Source organism: Fundulus heteroclitus, chromosome 17, assembly GCF_011125445.2.
Source record: "Fundulus heteroclitus isolate FHET01 chromosome 17, MU-UCD_Fhet_4.1, whole genome shotgun sequence".
NCBI lineage: Eukaryota > Metazoa > Chordata > Actinopteri > Cyprinodontiformes > Fundulidae > Fundulus > Fundulus heteroclitus.
This window is the reverse complement of record NC_046377.1, coordinates 18,501,506-18,519,555: the sequence shown is the minus strand read 5'-3', so window position 1 is coordinate 18,519,555 and position 18,050 is coordinate 18,501,506. Positions and strand designations below refer to the sequence as shown.

The window sequence follows — 18,050 nt, the reverse complement described above, 5'->3', positions numbered from 1 at the left end:
CCACTCAAGTTCTGCAGAGTCCTGCTAAAAACCCAATTACGTGAGTCAGGTGTGTTGACGCAAAGACAAAAAGATGCAGGACTGCAGGAGTTTACCTGTGCTCTGTGGTACAGTTCTGTACCTTTACTGGCAGCCCAGTAAAGATGTGTGAAATCCTGCATTAAAGTCATGCTTACCTCCCGTATGCTAGGCTGAATCTGAGAAGTACATGTATTTAATGGAGTAAAAAAAATGTATTATTGAGTAAATATTTATTTTAATATTGTTTAGGCTGTTATTGGCAACCCCAACGATTCCACTTTACTTTTTCATGTTGATTAAAGTAAAGTAGGATGTTTTAATTCACAATCCATGGCTTCATGTTTCCCTAGAATATAAATTTGACATGACACAGAAACACATTTCTCTTAAGCATCATTCAAAATAGGACAGACCAGAAAAAAATACCACCCCATTAAGGTATCTTATTAAAAAAATAAGTACTTGAGTAAAAAAACAAGGTTGTTTAGTAGGGATTTTCCTTCACTCACAGTCTGTAATTTATTTTAAGTTTCTAATATTACAAGCGGTGCAATATTTTGTTAGTGTCAGGAACAACATAATAAAGTCAGACTTAATTAAAAGTTTTATTAGCATGTGAAGTGGTATTTTAATCCTTTAGCTATTTCAAGTTACTTTAAATGTGAAGAGTGGATTTAAGTGTACACAATTTGATCTGCTCTTCTTATTTTCTGTATCAAATGCGTAAATGAAAAGTAGCAAAAAGTATATCTGAGAGATCAAAAGTTTTATTTTTGAATTTGCCAGCGTTGCATTTAGTGAAAATATAGCTTTCTTGGAGCACAGGCTAAGCAATGACCCCCCCCCCCTCCACCGCCTCAGTCACCCGATAAGTACCATCAGAGGCCATCTGTTCTCCACACTAGTGTTGGTGGTATAAAGGGGGGTGCTAATGATTACTCACATTTGGCTAGAGAGAGCAAACAGGTACAAAACGTGCAGAAATCAACACCAGCACCTTAATTATGAGAAATTCCCATTTGTTCCCTTGATTTGACTGGTGTAAAGGCCCTTTTTCTCCTTTTACAGGAATAAAAACATGGCTTTTGGTAATAATTAGCAAACAAAAGGCCACATGAGGGATTGCAGCAGCGCTAAATGACAAATGGTATCAGCTGACCTGTAAAGGGATCCCGAAGCCTTGTTAGCTGGAGACAGCCTAGATTCTCTGGAACAAACTCTGTATATAGTATGAAATAAATAACCTGATTCTTTATTTTTGCCACAGCAGCCATGCTGGGACCGAATGCGTTGAAATAAAAATAAAAAAATCTGCGGTTTTAAGTGAACATTACATTACAAGATAAGTGGAAAACAGTTCATCTTCTAAAAAAAAAATTGGGACTGATAATCACACAAAAACAAAAGATAAAAAACAAAAACTGTGCTCTGACCTTTATGAGAAAGAAAAATCACTGAATGTAAGTAGATAATTAACAGAAAACTTAAAAAAGACTCTTAAAAATGCTTAAACAAAAATATTTAATAAACAAAACAACATGGAGTGTACGCTATGGCACTGTTTAAATATCTTTTTTTTTTTTTTAAATTGAATAATGCATCATTAAATATATCACATTGGGTATTATAGCCCATGTAGAATAAATTGGTGTTATATTACATATTTACAAAAATCACATGTACAGTATGAACGATATTTGCCACAGGTCCTCAGATTTCACTGTCCTCATCTGCTTTGCACAAAAACATCTTCTTACTATCGTTTTGTTGCAAAAGCAGCGGTGGTCTGAAGAAACCGTCGCGCTGCCCGCCCGCCCGCCCGCCGTGGCAATCAAAGCGTGGGTGTCCCTTCACAGGACGTGGTAGACGGGCCTGGAGCCCGGGCTCTCTGGCGTGTTGGGCTGGGACTCGGAGCTGCCGGGGGAGAAGCTGGGCAGGTCCCTCAGAGCAGCCGGACCGCAGCCGGACTCTGCCGAGGACAGCCGGTCCACGATGCTGGACAGGCACTCCAAACTGGAGGCGCCGAGGGCTTTGTCATCCAAACTGTCTGAAAAAATGAAAAAAAAAAGACAAACATTGATCACTTTTGCATCCCAAAAATGATTTTGGCTCACAGGTTGTTTTAAGAGGTTGCAAAAGAAACATCTAACCTTTATGATAATGTAAAATCATACATAGGCTGCTTTAATGTCCCCTTTTTCTAATCATGAATGTAATTCTTGCAGCTTCCCGCTATTTAAATTATTCAAACAGTAAATAGTCTTTTAAATCAATAGTTTCTTACCATTTTTTGCATAGGCAAAGCCATTACTGTAGTTTGCATTCAGGTGTTGCCACACTGGACTGTTGCTTCCAGCCTGCAAGAACACAAGAAATCAAATTTACCCTTAAGCGCCAACAAACACCTCACAAAAACAAATTTACATGCCGAGTTACGGCCGCAAACAGAAACACTGAACAGGAGGAGGCCGACAAAAACAAAAGCGCAGGGCCTTTATTATATTCTGGACGGGCTAATAAATCCTAAACTCCAGCATTATTGGGGCTCCTTTATTTCACGTCCACCTTGAAGTCAAAGTGGCGCGGGTCCGCTCCCCCTCCCCTGCCTGGCTCCAAAGTGTGGCGAATCGATTGTATCAGTGGAAGCAACACCGGTTTGTGCAAGATGACACTTTCTCCGAGTAAATCTGCAGAAAATCCTGGCAGTGGTGCAGATACATGCAGTCAGGATGGAATGCGGGGGGGGGGGGAAAGCGCGCGGGTTTTGGCTGCCAGACTTCAGTAAGGTGGACTTAGTTTGGTTTATTGGGGCCATAAAGGGTTGGGTGGTGGGAAAGCCATTAGTCCAATTTGTTATTTTTGATAACCTTATACATGGTTGGTTGCAGTATAAAAAGAAGTCAACAGAATTGGCAAAGAGAGGTTAGCAAAGACAGAGCAAAGGCAAAGAATAGGCGAATTATAAGAGCACAACCTGAAAAGATCCTGGAAAATGATTTCCAGAGGTTATTAGGCTTTTATATGAGAAAGTTTGTGTTGCCTTCCAGTATAAAACTGTCCAGGGAATTAAATCTACCAACGGCCGCTGCAACGCCACAATCTCTGTGCAATGCTTTTCTAACCGAATGTCTTCTGGTTTCACAGTCACGACTAACCCCGGTGATGACATGGGCGAGAAGCCTTACCATACTGTCAGAACAGCTGGACAGCGGGCTGCCCGGTTCGGAGCTGCTCTCTCCGGGCAGGCCGTAAAAGCTCTCCACCTGCTCCCGCAGCAGCTCCTGCAGGCTCTCGATGTAGTGGATGGCGTTGCGCAGGATCTCCACCTTGGGCAGGCGCTGGCTGGGGTTGGCCGAGGTGCAGCGCCTCAGGGCCTCGAAAGCGTGGTTCACTTTCTTCAGCCGCCGGCGCTCCCGCATCGTGGCGGCCCGCCTGCGGTCCACAAAGCTGGACTTGCGCTTGCAGGCCTTGCAGGCCCACTGGAGACAATGTCCAGGCTGGTGAGGGGCCCCGGGGACCCTGACGTGCTCATCTTCCTCGGAGCCTGTGAGCTCCATGCTGGTACCGAACTCCAGGCTGTCTGGAGAGGAGGCGCACGCTCTGTCGTAGTAGAGCTGGGACGGGGAGAAGACATCCATGGCTTGGTAAAGAAAAGGCGTCAGAATAGAGGGGAAGAGGGTAAAGCTGCTGGGTGAAAGAGAGGAGACCTCTGAGTGATATGAGGGGTCTGTTGCCCCACGCCCCCCTTATATGCCCCCAGGCCAAAGCCCAGGGCCTACATTGGTCAGATCTAATTACCATGGCCCATTGGCCCAGCCAGAAGGCAGGCTGGAGTTAGCTCAGTTCCCTCCCTGCCTCATCCCTACCACCCCCCCCCCCCCCCAAAGTACCCTGCAGAGTTTCCCACATCTGCACCTACTGGTGTTTTCCCACTCAACCCCGTTTTCTCCCGTCCCGCTTCTGTGAGGGCAAGATGAACGCCGGACAGGCAGCTTTCAAAGGTGTGGATGAACGTTTGCAGCTTGGCGTCGTTTGAAATGGTCATAAATCTGTTTTTTGGTCTTCATTTGGCTTAGCTAATCCGTAAGACGCCTTTGAGACTTCTTGTTGTACCTTCACAGATAAACCTCGCTATGAAGACACGAGAGCTCCCTTTGTTTGGTACGACTGCGCAGCAGAGCAGGGCGACCAGTCGCGGCAGCCCGTTGTTACCGTGCAGACGACGGCGTCGCAGATGCAGCCCAGCTGCAAAGGAAGGTGTAACATTTCAAGCCCTGCAAACAGCAGCAAACCTTGTCCGAATGCCCGTCCTCGTCATTTAAGGTGCTGCAAGGGAGAGCCGACCCCTGTTTGCCAAAGCTCATTAGAGCTAATGACACCACTGTGCAGCTCAGCTCCGCTGACCAAACTTTAGCCGTTAAAAGGTAACGACTCAGGTTGAGCACCCAATTACAGCACCCAACAGATGGCCACAATGGGGCAATCCTTTTTCCTCAAGTGCTTTAAATGCAACAAACTGTTATTGTTTAGGGATCTAAGTGTCTCACAAACAATACTCTTTTTTTCCCCCTCTTAGATTCTGCTTTTAATTCAAATCTGATCAATTAAATTGACTAGTTGTACTTATTACAATACGCTGCTGCAAATGCTTCCACTGTTTAGATTTATTGTACGTTTTGTTAGCAAATGACTTTATCACAATAAAACATGTGCCCACGAAACACTAATTATTTGCTTTTCAGCTTGTTTTAAGGAAAGAAAAGTTAATATAAAGCCCTTCTTTGAATTACCATAACAGTGCTACAATCTAATTTGTATCTTCAATAAAAAACGATGTTCATTAATTTTGTCTTAGATTGTAACGGCATTAAAAGCATAGACTGAAAGTAGATTTCTCTTTAACTTTAAATCAACTGCAAAGGAAATCTCAGCTTTCCTTGACGTGGATAAAAATTTTGAAAATTGCCAATGAAGCACTTTTCCTTCCAAATTACTAATGAGATACTACTTTTGTTTGTGTTTGGAAACGCTTTATACTTTTAAGCATGGGAAAAAGTTTTCCAAATATTAACAAAAATGTGTGAAAATTAGATTTATTCATTACATTCTAGTTATACTGTAAATGCTCTACAATGCCCTGAAAAGTTGAAACACCTCTGTTAAAATGGCAGGTTCTGCGTAACGGCATATACAAAACAAAACAAAATTTCCTAGCCTCTGTTTTCAGAATCAGCTTCATTGGCTAGTATTGCGTGCATGATCAAGCAATTTGACTTTGGTTTCAAGTCCTCACAGCACGCAAAGAGTGGGGGGAGAACACACACCTGGGGTGCACCAGAGCAGGAGAAGATGCTCCCCAGCCTCACCTGCTGCTGCTGCCGGTCAGTCAGGAGGCGACAGGTGATCCAGCGACAGGTGATCCAGCGACAGGTAGAGGCCGACACTGTGAGCCTGGTGAGCTTCTGGAGGACGACGTCGGGGCTGATGGTGCTGAAGGCCGAGCTAAAGTCCACAAACAGGGTCCTGGCGTGCATCCCTGAATAGTCAAGGTGGTGCAGGATGAAGCCTAGCCCCAAGCTGACTGCATCACATGTCGACCTGAGGTTCTGGTCTTTTGACACGAAAAAGCCTATTTGCATCTTCCTCTGTGATCTTTGGTGCAGGTTAGGGGCTCAGAGGGCTCTTTTTTATTTAGATTTTGTTAATACTCGGCCACTCTGCCTTGCAATATATATATCTATTTTTTTATAGGAATTTAACTAAAAGCGAGGATATCTCCTGTCCACCTCCCTCTTAAGGTGACCTCAGTGCTTTAATGGCAGATGTAGTTATGGGCTGGGCTACACTCACTACCAAAACATTCATTTCCTTCTTGTGAAGCTGTCCTGCCATTGATTGTTATCGCTGTGGCACTAAAGACGGAAATCTTTCTTCACCTTCAAGTTTCTATCAGATGCCTGTGGCATTTGGGCAAAATCTGGATCTTTTTCATAACTTCATATATTGACAAAAACCTCAGTTGCATTTGATGAAAAGCAACCCCATATTATGTTGTCACCATGTTGTCAATGTGGTTTCTAAAACATACTCCCCTTCCTTTTAGGACCTTTCTCTTGACTGATGAGATAATTTTAACCACGTGTAACGAAACAGAAATGAGCAAATCTTGGGAACGTCACACTAGGCGAGTTGATTTATTTTAAAAAAAATTATTTATTTGTTTTTCCGTTAATCAGATTCAAAGTAAATGATGCTAGGTGTGAACCCAAAAAGACAACATTGTAACAGGTTCAAAAGGTGTGTAAAACAAAGTATTAGTCTAAACGCGTGCCTACTTCCTGCTTTCTTACATCTTTTTTCCGGTTGAATTGTTCAGGATGAGAAGTACTGAAATGATTTATCATGGCCTCCATTCACTCTTCACATTTTGAATGGGCGGGTTTTACCTTTGAGATCATCTGCAGCTGTACCTAGTTGTGTTTTCAGTCAGAAAGGAGGAAACTTAAAACGATTGTCAGGCAGATTTCTGTCATGTTCTGTCTCAGTTTTCCGACCCTGCCACAGAAACTGTAGGACTCAGGCTGGTCAGGGATCATCCTTGTAGGCAAAAGATGATCTGAGGGGGGGAAAGGTGCAGTTTGACTTGGAGGTTCTGTGCTTGGTGTTCCCCAGAGGATGAGAGTTGAAAGAAGTGCTGGTTGGAGCTGGTAGGAGGCCGATGAAGGTTTTAGAGGAGCTTAATGAGGGTGAGGGTCTGGCTGGAGGGAAGAAAACTGGTAACAGGAGCAGCTTGTAAGGCAATCGCTCGAGGAGGTTCTGTCAGGTAAGCACTGGCGCTGATTAGTATTAGTTGACCGAATGGGAGTCAGAGGCTCCATCCGAATACCTCTAATTATAGCTCCTAGCTCCTGCTCCTTGACCACAGTAAAAACTCTATTGTGGGGAGGAAAGGAGCTTTGGATTAGTGGGCCGATGCCATACAGCCTTTTTTACTCCAACGTCGATGTGGGACGGAAACGCACATGGATGATGAGAGTAAAATCTGGGCCTACAGCCTTTAGAAAATCAACTACAAAATGCGGGCTCAATTCTCTCCGGCTTTCCCTCACATCGTGAGGTTCCTATGTTAAACGAGCTCCAATTCAATTTATATAGCGCCAATTCATGAAACATGTCATCTCAAGGCACTTTCCAAAGTCAACTTCAATCAGATTATACAGATTGGTCCAAAATATTTCCTATCTAAGGGAACCCAAGAGGAAGCATACTGGCTCCTCTTCCTACCTCCTTCCTACGGACTGCACTATTCGGACAGCACTTATCGTGGTGACCACTGATACACTTCCGCTGTATCCCGCTTTGCCTAAAGAGTCCTTACCCAATAAGGGTATACAGATGGAGTCAGAGAGCACCTTAATTATGTTAAGGTAGATTAGTCAGGTAGCTCAGCCAGGGCCACGCCCTTCAGGCTACAGTCCTGGCCGTTCAGGAGAGAGGACACGAGCACATCCTAATCCAAAACCGTGATCATTTCTGGCTGCTTTTTGCTGGAGAAAAAAAAAACGTGTTGATATTACAACAGCGCTGGGAAAAATGCTGCATTAGAACTAAATATTTTCCACAATGGGAGAAAAAAGAAAATCTTTGTTTATGATTGGATTATCTTCCTTGTGGGATCATTAAAGCTGCTGATGTCTTGTGAGATGTGTTGTGAGCCCCGTTCTCCTATTCCTCCCCGTTTTCCGTATCCGCGCTTCTTGTATAAAAAGCAGAGGAAACTGTGTTCAGGCTTTCTCCTGCCTGACCTTGCTGGGATTTGTGTGTTGCTGATGACACCATATAATTGTCATTAGTCTGTGAAGGCAGTGTTTTAAAAGCCAGAGCTGATGAAAGGTGGAATGCCATCACAGGAGGAGGAGGAGGAGGAGGAGGAGGGGGGGGATCAAACCTGGAAGCTGAGTGCTGCGAGTTGCTCAAACTTTCCTTCAACATCCTGCCATGAGAAGCGCGCAGAATTGCAGGGTTTGGCAGCACACTTCTCCCTGCTCACTGCCAAACAAATGGCGTTGCCACTCAAAATGTTGTTGTCCCCCCCTCCCTCCCTTTTTCTTTTGTTTCTCTCGTCGGACTTCATACCGAGTGGGAAATAATCATCATACTGCAGGCTGCTCGAAAATATAAAAAAATTTATATATATATATATATATATATATATATATATATATATATATATATATATATATATATATATATATATATATATATATATATAACAGTAGTAGAATTAAAACTTATTTTGTTAAATGTGCTGAGGTGACGCCTAACCGTGTTCAGGCCGTTTTGGAGGAAATAAGGCGTTCAGACGTGAGGGAGGTGGGACATAAAAGATCACCTCCTGCCCCTCACTTAACTCTGCCTTTGACCCTTGAGAACAACAGAAAAGCAAACCTCAGAGAGTTCCCAAGAGACCAGTCTGGGCCGGAGATCCCATCGCGGGCTCCGTGCGCCCGCGTAATTCTCCCTCTGCGCATCCAGAGCAGCGCCATGTGCTGCGCCAATCAACAGCCGGCGCTCAATTAGGCAGGTTTTCTCATTGACCACGTCGTTCTCAGCCTCTAAAGCAAAGCAAGCCTTTGATCCTAAAGGGCGGCCAAACAAGCCGCAGCAGCGCCGATGTCTTCTTCAGCTGTGGCCCCTCGGACAAAGTCCGACTGCAGTTCGGGGGCTGAGAAAGCCGGCGTGTTTTCTTAGGTGTGAGCGGTTCCCAGAGAGCATGGCTGCCAAACGTTTTGGCACATTGTGAGAAATATCCGCATTGTATCCTTACGAGCTGTCAGCGGAACAATGACCCCGAAGAGGCCGACAAAATCTGCGCATTTTAGATGAAGCTTAGACGGAAGATATTCACGCTCCTTTCGGTTTTACATACCAATGATTTGTCATTATTTTCATTCAAACTGTTTCTGATAGTAAATGACACACAGGGTTGCCAACTGTCCCTTGAAAAGAGGAACTGTCGCATAATTAGAAACAAATGCGTCTAATTAAATTCAGGTTTGAGTCAAATGTTTGCAAAATCATTTCATACACAGAAGAAAGGGGATAAAAATCATTTCAGTATGGTAAAGAGGGTCAGACCTGACCAACAAGTGCCCCATATTTGTATGGAAGAGGATTAGGGCCATTAAAAAAAAAAAAAATTTTAAAAATAAATGTATTCAATTCTGACTTTCTCAGAATTTAGATTTTTTTTCTCAGAATGCTGAGATTAAAGTCTGAATTCTGAAAATAAAGTAAAAATGTAATACTTTTTTTTTGGTTTTTGTTTTGAATGGCCCTAATCCTCTTCCGTAAATTTGCAACACTACACACAAATATAATAATAAAATAATGTACAAGGAACATAAATGCTGAAAATTATTATTTTTAAAATCTTATTTTGAAAATAGCTTGTCAAAATTATTCGTACCCTTTTGAATATTCCAAGGAAAATGATCATGAGCATTATAGCTATTATACAAAACCTTTTACGTGCTTCCGCTGGTATATTGATTATGTATCATTTGGTCAAACCTTTGGGGTTTGAAGGCATCTGTGCCATAACCACCAGGAGTCTTGAGCTCCAGTCCGTGTCCTGCCATTTTTATATGTCTGCTTCAACACACCAGAGTCAAATAATCAGGTCGCTAGCAGGACTCTGGAGAACTTCATACTGAAGAGCCAATTCAGCCATTTGATTCAGGTGTGTTGGACCAAGGATCATCTAAAAGTTTTGGACACTGGACCTCAATGACCAGAGTTAGAGAGCTCTGCCTTATCTGTAGCTTTTCCCAAAACATCTTCATCAGTTCCAAGTCGATACCCAACTATTAGTAAAATGAAAAGATATAGGGGTATGAATCATTTATTTAAAGACACTGTTGTAAAATTAACAATGTCACATCTAAAGTTACAAAAGTCTCTCTAAAAAGTCTTTGGAAACCACCGATAACATCCTCTGTCAGTTACTCCAAACTTACAGTACAGGTCCCTGCAGAGGAAATGACCTTCACATGTAAGCGTGGATTGAACAAACGTCCTGTAAACTGAAACCTGGGGTTACGTTTCCCCCAGCTCCCTTCCTTGCCTATTTCATGTTATTGTTCGCTCTTTTTTTTTTTTTTTTTTTTTTTTTTTTGCCCTTAAACCTGATGAGCAGCTGTGACATTCTGCGCGAGGCTTTATCTGTCTGAGTCCCAAAAGGTCAAAAAGCACTTTGAGTCGTCCGCAGAGATCAGAGCGAGATCATTGTGCAACATGACATCAGGCTTTGAACACTGACCAAACCCCCCCCCCCCGCCTCTTTGTCACGTCAATACACGACAAACCAGGCTGATTGGATTGCCGAGCCACTGGCGTCAGGCCACACATTTCATGTAAACGCTTCGTCATGTGATGAAGATCCGAGTGACGATGAATTAAGACCCCTCGGCTAAAATAACTGTATTAACCCGCTGGGGGTTTGCACTCGTGCTTGGAGCCCAAGTTTCTGTTTTCCCAACATGTGATAGGGGAGGAGTGTGGAGGCACGCGGTGTTTGGAGGGGGGACTCGGGTTACTGTTGTGGGATCAGGCCTGCTGGTGAACAAAGACGAGCACTCTTGGCAGCGAAACTGCTCGAGAGCAGCTTCGAACGTTTTTATGGTCTTCTAATAGGCGTGAATGCTGGTGTAAGTGCTAGATCTTTTACTGCTTGGGTTCGCTTATCCTTAAACGCAACCGAAAAGGTAAATACCGGCATGCTGCATATCGTGAAAGGAAAGGAAATGTCCTTTCAAAGATCTTTGTGAGGAAAATCATAGTCAATGGGACAGCCTTCAGCACGCATCCGAAAGTAGGGAAGCGAAAAACTGCGCAAACAGCTTGTAACAGAGAAACTGTTTTATTTGTTGGTCAGCTATGTGTACAAATTTCAACAATCTGTTAGGCTTTTAAAAACAAAATAAATACATTTATAAATCCCGTCAATATAAAATATGTACAATTTTTTTTTTTTTACTTTTTTACTGGTACAAGTGAGGAAAAGCCAGAATTATGCATTATAGTTGGAAAAATTAGATCAGAACACTGAAGATTTTAAATAATGAAACAACAAAACTTCCTAGACTACTTCAGTTTTCTGAGGGTTCCACTGAGAAGTTGAGTTTCTCATCATTTGTGATGCTGTCCACGATTGAGGACAGACGCAGCAGGCTGGAGGATGCAGAAGACTCACTGGTCACTGCAAGCAAAGAAAAGTGGAACGTTACTTTTACACAGGCAGCGGTGCTTCCAATCACAAAAGACATGAAACCCAATTAATATACTTGCATTGGTTTATTATTGATAGTTCAAATGGCCTTTGCTATTCTTAGCCACACCGGTAAAAGAGGTGCAAGAATCCGTGAAATAAGTGACTCTTTTATTGCTGTGGCTTAATTTGATTACATCTATTCTGTGTTGAGAAACATGGCAGATGTGTGTTGAGTCAGGAAATGGTTACCAGCAAGCATCTTCTCACCCAAACATGTCAGTATTTCCAATTGGGGCTATAATTATAATGTTACATTTTTACTATGAACTATAAGGAAAACGGTAAAGGAGAGGAAACAAAAAAATCCTCCAAAGTTCACGGGAAGGGAACCTCTGAAAAGATGGGCTCCTTGGGCTCGCAAATAATTCTTATTCATGCAAACATCTCTACCAAAGTTTTGCAATGATTGTGAGGGTGGTGTAAGTTCAATGAAACCTGCTCGGTAAGAGAAAATGAATCCATGGCGTTCCAAAATGCTTTTGGTTTAAAAAGGCATTCTGTCAAAAAAAGGCTTATTTGACAACAGAGTTGGTCAATCAAAGAAGCACTTTAATGCATATCATTACCTTCAAATTAATTTGCACATTGATTTTAAACGTGTTCTAAAGCTTTTCCCTTTATCGTGTGCAACACTACCAGTGCTGCACATTGTGGGTCTGATTGGCTCATTTCAACACATTTACTGTCACACAGTCCTGGACGCATGACCTCTATCGACTGGAAATCTTCTCTAAGAGCTAAACCTCCATAGACCTGTTTCAATACAATTTTTCATTGCATTGAAACAGGTCTATGAATGTTGTCATTTCGGCTTTTAACTTTTTGTTCTCTCTCTTTTTTCTTCATAGTAGGTACACCTGGTTTGACGTTCTGTTAGCTGTGACATCATCCAGGGAAGACAGATCACCCGCTATTACCATCTAATGTAGAACAGATTACTAGATCAATGTGTGCTTCTGTGCTTTTTGTCTCTCTTGTTGTGTCTCTGCTCTGTCTTCTGTAACCCCAGTCGGTCGAGGCAGATGACCGTTCATACTGAGCCCGGTTCTGCTGGAGGTTTTCCTTCCCGTTAATGGGGAGTTTTTCTTTCCACTGTCGCTTCATGCTTGCTCAGTATGAGGGATTGCTGCAAAGCCATGTACAATGCAGACGACTCTCCCTGTGGCTCTACGCTTCCCCAGGAGTGAATGCTGCTTGTCGGGACTTTAAAGCAATCAACTAGTTTCCTTATATATGACATTTTTGACAAATCTGTATAATATGATTGACTTTGACTTTGTAAAGTGCCTTGAGATGACATGTTTCATGAATCGGGGCTATATAAATAAAATTGAATTGAATTGAACTGAATATGGCTAATCAAGGTTGGCTGTTTCTTGATTTGTGTCCAGACAAAGAAAGTTGGGCTTTTTTGTCCAAATTTAGCCCAAAGACACTTAAAATGTGATCAGCAATAGACACCTTGGTGTAGGCATCCTTTCATTTTCTTACATTTTAACCACAATTTCATGTTGTTTACTCAGAAAGCATAATTGTTTTTTTCTATGTCTAGTCAATGGCATGTATGTTGACACATATAGGGCTTAGCAGAATGTTAACTAAAATCATCCTACTTTTAGGCCAATAATCAAATATTGCAACGCATTGGGGCTTCTGATAGGAATTAAGTACAAATTATCAAGAAAGTTTAAAATGTGCCGCTTTATATCCTCATCCTCTAAGCCTATGAGATGTGGCTTTAAAGACAAGAACCTTGGCACCAGAAAATAAAATTAACTGCAGATGCACAACCCTGATCCAAATCAACCGGATGGTAGGAATAATCTAAAATGAAATAAAGAATAAAATATCTAAGAATCTAATTGTCCAGTGCAATGGTTCTCGCAAACCACATTGACTGTTCTGCATGGTGTGTACCTTCAAGTAGTAAAATGTCAATTTGTGTAAAAGGCAAAGATGATATAATTTTGATAATTAATTTCTGTCCTCTAAAAAAAAAAACATTAAAATGGCTAAATCTGTTCCACAACCTGGAAGCTATAGACGTCTAGGTTAGCATCAAGTCAGACAGTCGTACAACGCTTGTGAATGAGCTGTGCTCGTCTATTTTGGCCTGCAGATAGTCACATTGGTTAGCTCTGCCAAGGCTGAAAGAGAGATGAAAACCTGCACGTTGGCAGTCATGGCTCTAATCTGTTAATTTACTGCTAATTACGAGAAATTGCTGACAGATGTACCTTCTCTCTGGTTCATTGCGGCGTTGGAATGATCAACAGAGGTCCGCCAGGTCTCAGAGGACTTCTTCCATTGATACTCATCACTGGCAAGCGGCTGAAATACGACAGAAACACATTTTACTCACACAACCCACGCACAAAACTGAAATTCCTAAAGGCTGGTGCCAATCCCAGATAGATAAATAAATAGCACACGGTAACAAGAGGACGAAAACGCGGTTTAGAGTCCAAGCAAGGGCTTTGATGTCATTTGAAAGTCATTCGAGTCCCTGAGGCACACAGATTTAGAATAAGAGGAAGCTAGAAGGAGTTTAAATCGGTAGAAGCTTACGTTAAGTTCTTTGGTGTTCAAGGAAGTTCCGTTTTGAATTTTCTCTTGGTCATCCAGGGTCTGCAACAGGTCCTGTAGCCTTTCAATATAGCTTATGGCACTGCGTAAAATCTCCACCTTGGGTAGCCTCTGGTTGGGGTTGGCCACGGTCTTCTTCTTTAGCGCGTCAAAAGCCTCGTTGATCTTCTTCAGCCTTCTCCTCTCCCGGAGCGTTGCGGCCTTGCGTCTGTCTGTGGGTGCGGACTTTCGCTTGCAGATTTTGCAGGCCCACATGAGGCACTGGCCCTCGCAGTGTGGCTGGAGACCCGGAGGGGCCAGCACATGCTCCTCTCCGCTGCTTTCCCCCCCCGTCTCTGAAGGAACATTATCCTGGCCCGGGGACAGCGGGCTGTCATTGCTGTTGGAGTACAGAGGAGAGACCCCCGCGATGTCCATGTGCTGTAGCGATACATGATCCCCTTCCTCCAAGTAACGCAAATCGCTGAAAAGATAAGTGCTGGTCTCAAAAAGGTCCATCATATTGTTGCGTCCTTCGCTCTGTTTTGACAGTGGAACTCTGGCATTTAAATAGAGCAGTGGGGACGCAGTCAACAGGCTTATATATAGAATGTGAAACTCTATCCAACACTTGCTGCCACACTGCAACAAGCATATTAGTTTTGAATGGGTCTTTGCTGCTCACTGACTTTGTGTTGGGAATAAATACACATTGCGGCATTCAGAAGCTATTAAAGAGTCACCTCAAATTTCATGACAGGTGCTATAACTGAATGCATGTGCACGAATGCACAAATACAAAATCATTTACACTTTTCGATTTTATTTTATATAACCAGCTTAGGGATTTCCAGGTTAGAAAAACATGGGATTGCCATATTTAGGCATATTCAGCGCAGGGACAGAAGGTGGGACAATGAGTGATTGTGGCCAATTATTAGGAACCAAAAAATAGCATATTTGCAACTATCAGACCGTTTCAACGCTGCTATTTATTGGGGAAACAAAAAAATAGTAGGAGGCTGATTGAAATTTTCATTAGCCAGATTTCAGATTTTTTTTAAAATTAAATTTTTTTAAATTTCTGGTTTTATCCAAATGATTCCACAGGGACTACACTTTTAAAGGTCTTGTGCTGACGGCCAAAGCAGGAAATTGCCTGTTTTTTGTACTTTTCGTAACGCAATATTTGATACTCTGGTCCACAGAACTTCAGTCAATAGTGTTTGTATTTCTGGCTCTGCTTTAGGCCACTTTTCCTATTCTGTAACAGCTTATTATTCCCGAGGGGTTCCTCAAGGTTCAAAACTCGGTCCATTGTTATTTTCATTTTATGAACAACCCCAGCAGGTATTATTTAGTAAGGTTGTAAGTGCGGACATGTTTTTATTTTATTTTTTAACAAAAGCAGTTCAATAAGTCATTTAACTTAATCCGCTCCCTCCCAATGATAAATTACTCACTTGCTGATAAAATGAAATAATCTAATTTAAAATGAAACTGAAACAACAAATGTAGCTCGACCAGAATATTTCAGCCTAACTCTGAACTCATATCTTAAATACTTGTTGCGTCATCCCCTGATCTAAAAAAAAAAACAGTTTATTTTGTTCGGATTGTTAAAACACCTTTTTTTTTACTGTTCAAGACAAAACAAAAATCACATAAACATGTAAGGGATAGTGCTCAACGAGGTGTTAATTATCAGAAATTATTGGATGAGGCGGTGGTATGTACCGTCTGACGCGAACACAGTTGCTTTGGCGACGTCCATTAATTTCTGATAACAGAAACCTCAAAAGGCATTATCCTGCTTATACCATGGTCACTTACGAAAGAAATATTAATTCAATTATTAAAACTTTTTTAACAGTTTTTCATGAGTAGCGGCTGTGAGAACTATTTAAAATATCTTGTAGCGCATTGCCAAGGTAATCGGATCAAGTGTTCATGTCTTGTCAACTATCTTGGCGTTACCAGCTAACGTTTGAGCCAGCGCAATAATTTAGAACAATCAGGCTAACTTTTTTATGATGTCCTATACCACTTTGTAACGGACACCCTGCGGCCAATCAGAATTGAACAGTCACCCAGACCATGGTATAATTACAAATCATAGACAATCTTGTGGCTACGTTAACATGTAACGAGCAAACTTACACAACCCCTGTTTGCATGCATCACACTGGCTCGGTGTGGAGTTTACACTTCATTTTTAACTAGACTTACTAACACTTAAAGTGACTAACAGTCTAGCTGAAACATATGAAAAATGGGATTTTCTCAAATTCACAACATGTTATTCATCACCCACACAAGACTGAGTACAAAAGGAGCTTTAGCATTGAGGTTATGAGCCCCAAAAAGTAGTTTCTGACTTCAAAGCTAAACACTGGATTATTAAAAAAAAAAAAAAAAAAACTGTGTAAGTTGCTTCTTTTTAGGCAGGCGTTTGCTTAGTCATTCTTTGCGTTGACCTTTTTTTTGCTTCCATAGCTTTTCTAAGACTATGTTTTAAGAAACTGCTGAAAGGTTTCATTCATTCAAGGGAAACTGGCTAACCATGCCTGACTTTCAACATCTTTCTTAAGGTTACCTTTGGAAATCAAAGAGCTGCCTGACATGGAAGGGGGGAAAATGAAGAATTACCTCTGATGTCAAAGACTGAGATATATAAAGGGATACAGTTCACTTTTATTGGTTTTCATCTTTCTGTAGAAATCTATTGTCTATTTTAGATTGTTAGGTCTCTCTTTTTGACTTATTGCTCTGGTATTACGCCTGGTAGTTTTTCAAGGTTACTCAATGGACCTTTAATAAGAAAAATACAATTTTGATTCAGTAAAGGTTATTTTTTTAGATCATTAAATGAAATCCCAAATCAAACGTTAACTTTATATGATTAAATAAAAATGGAGCAATCAAGCAGATTTTTAGCAATATGAAAATGCAGTCATATTTATATATTTTTTCCATATTATTATTCTAAATACTTATTAGGAAGCAGTTTGTCCCTCTTATTGTTGATTTTACCTATGTTAGTTTCCAATTAAAGATGCCATAACGATCCATACTATTCTGGCAAATTTACATATCTTACATTTTGCTACTGATTATTTACACTGGGGGGAAAAAGACAGTCTTGTTGGTTTTTGCCTTTATAAACCAGCAAGAATGGTATTTCTAGCCAACATAACTTCCTGGTAAAAAATAGATAGGAATGTACAGCATCAAAGCAGCTTTAAGAAATGTGTACATAGGACATTATATATAGAAACTTGCCTTATTCATGTTAGATCAGAGAAAAACAGAAAAGGCCCCCGAGAAGGTGATATATTGCTTGTGGCATATTTGTCGCAAATTTAAAGGGCTGCATTTGGGAACTTCAGAGGCGGGAATGTGAGAGATTCCTGTTTTTGCACAGCTGCATGACCTTGTGTACTGAAATAAAACAAGATTGGGCAGCAGCTTTTGAAAGGAAGAGGCTATTTAAGTGTTCTCAGAGCCTTGATCACAGGCAGCTTTTTCCCCTATGAGGCTATTTGGCATTTTTTCTGAATGAATCAAACTTAAATAGTACTCGAGCAATCCCAATCACTCATTATTTTGGTTTGAAAAACATTGGTGAAAACATTCATCTTGATTGTTTGTTTTGTTTTTCTGTAAGTGCTGACAAATTACCCATCAACACTGAATACTTTACTTGGTCGTTTTTGTCAGTTCTTCTAGTACAAAAAGGAGTTCCTCAGGGCTTCATAATAGGATCCCTGCTCTTCACTTCACAAATAATCTTTGTCATGATTTGTCAAATCTTACTGCAGCCCTTAGGTCTATTAAGAGTGTTAAAGGTTTTCCAATCAATCTGTAGCTGCAGCTCATCAAGCTCAACCGGGGGGAGAATAAGGAGGAGCAGACTCCCTGATTGTTTTGCCCCCATGCTTGGTAATCAGGCCTATGTGCATTGTATCTTTGCTGTCCTCAAAGTTCTGGCATTTAGATGTGCCATATTTTTTTAAATTTCTTGTAAGATTTCTACAGTGCAAAGAAAAGTGGTAAAATTGCCTGGTTCCATAATCTAAACCCTATTGTAATCCAAGAAAAGAAATGACGATGTAGAAACCAAGATCTTAAC

At 41.4% G+C, this 18,050-nt stretch overlaps 2 protein-coding genes across 2 annotated transcripts; both read right to left on the bottom strand.

The window, feature by feature from the left end:
* Positions 1 to 612: 612 nt before the first annotated feature.
* Positions 613 to 8,590, bottom strand: myf5 (myogenic factor 5). Its single transcript, XM_012878977.3, has 4 exons — positions 8,470 to 8,590; positions 3,207 to 3,705; positions 2,306 to 2,378; positions 613 to 2,068 (listed from the first exon to the last, which is right to left on the bottom strand). The coding sequence occupies exons 1-4, from the start codon at positions 8,565 to 8,567 to the stop codon at positions 1,872 to 1,874; spliced, it is 867 nt and encodes a 288-aa protein (XP_012734431.3). The 5' UTR covers positions 8,568 to 8,590; the 3' UTR covers positions 613 to 1,871.
* Positions 8,591 to 10,926: 2,336 nt separating this feature from the next.
* On the bottom strand, positions 10,927 to 14,498 carry myf6 (myogenic factor 6). Its single transcript, XM_012878981.3, has 3 exons — positions 13,922 to 14,498; positions 13,591 to 13,684; positions 10,927 to 11,281 (listed from the first exon to the last, which is right to left on the bottom strand). The coding sequence occupies exons 1-3, from the start codon at positions 14,438 to 14,440 to the stop codon at positions 11,172 to 11,174; spliced, it is 723 nt and encodes a 240-aa protein (XP_012734435.2). The 5' UTR covers positions 14,441 to 14,498; the 3' UTR covers positions 10,927 to 11,171.
* Between the last annotated feature and the right edge of the window lie 3,552 nt (positions 14,499 to 18,050).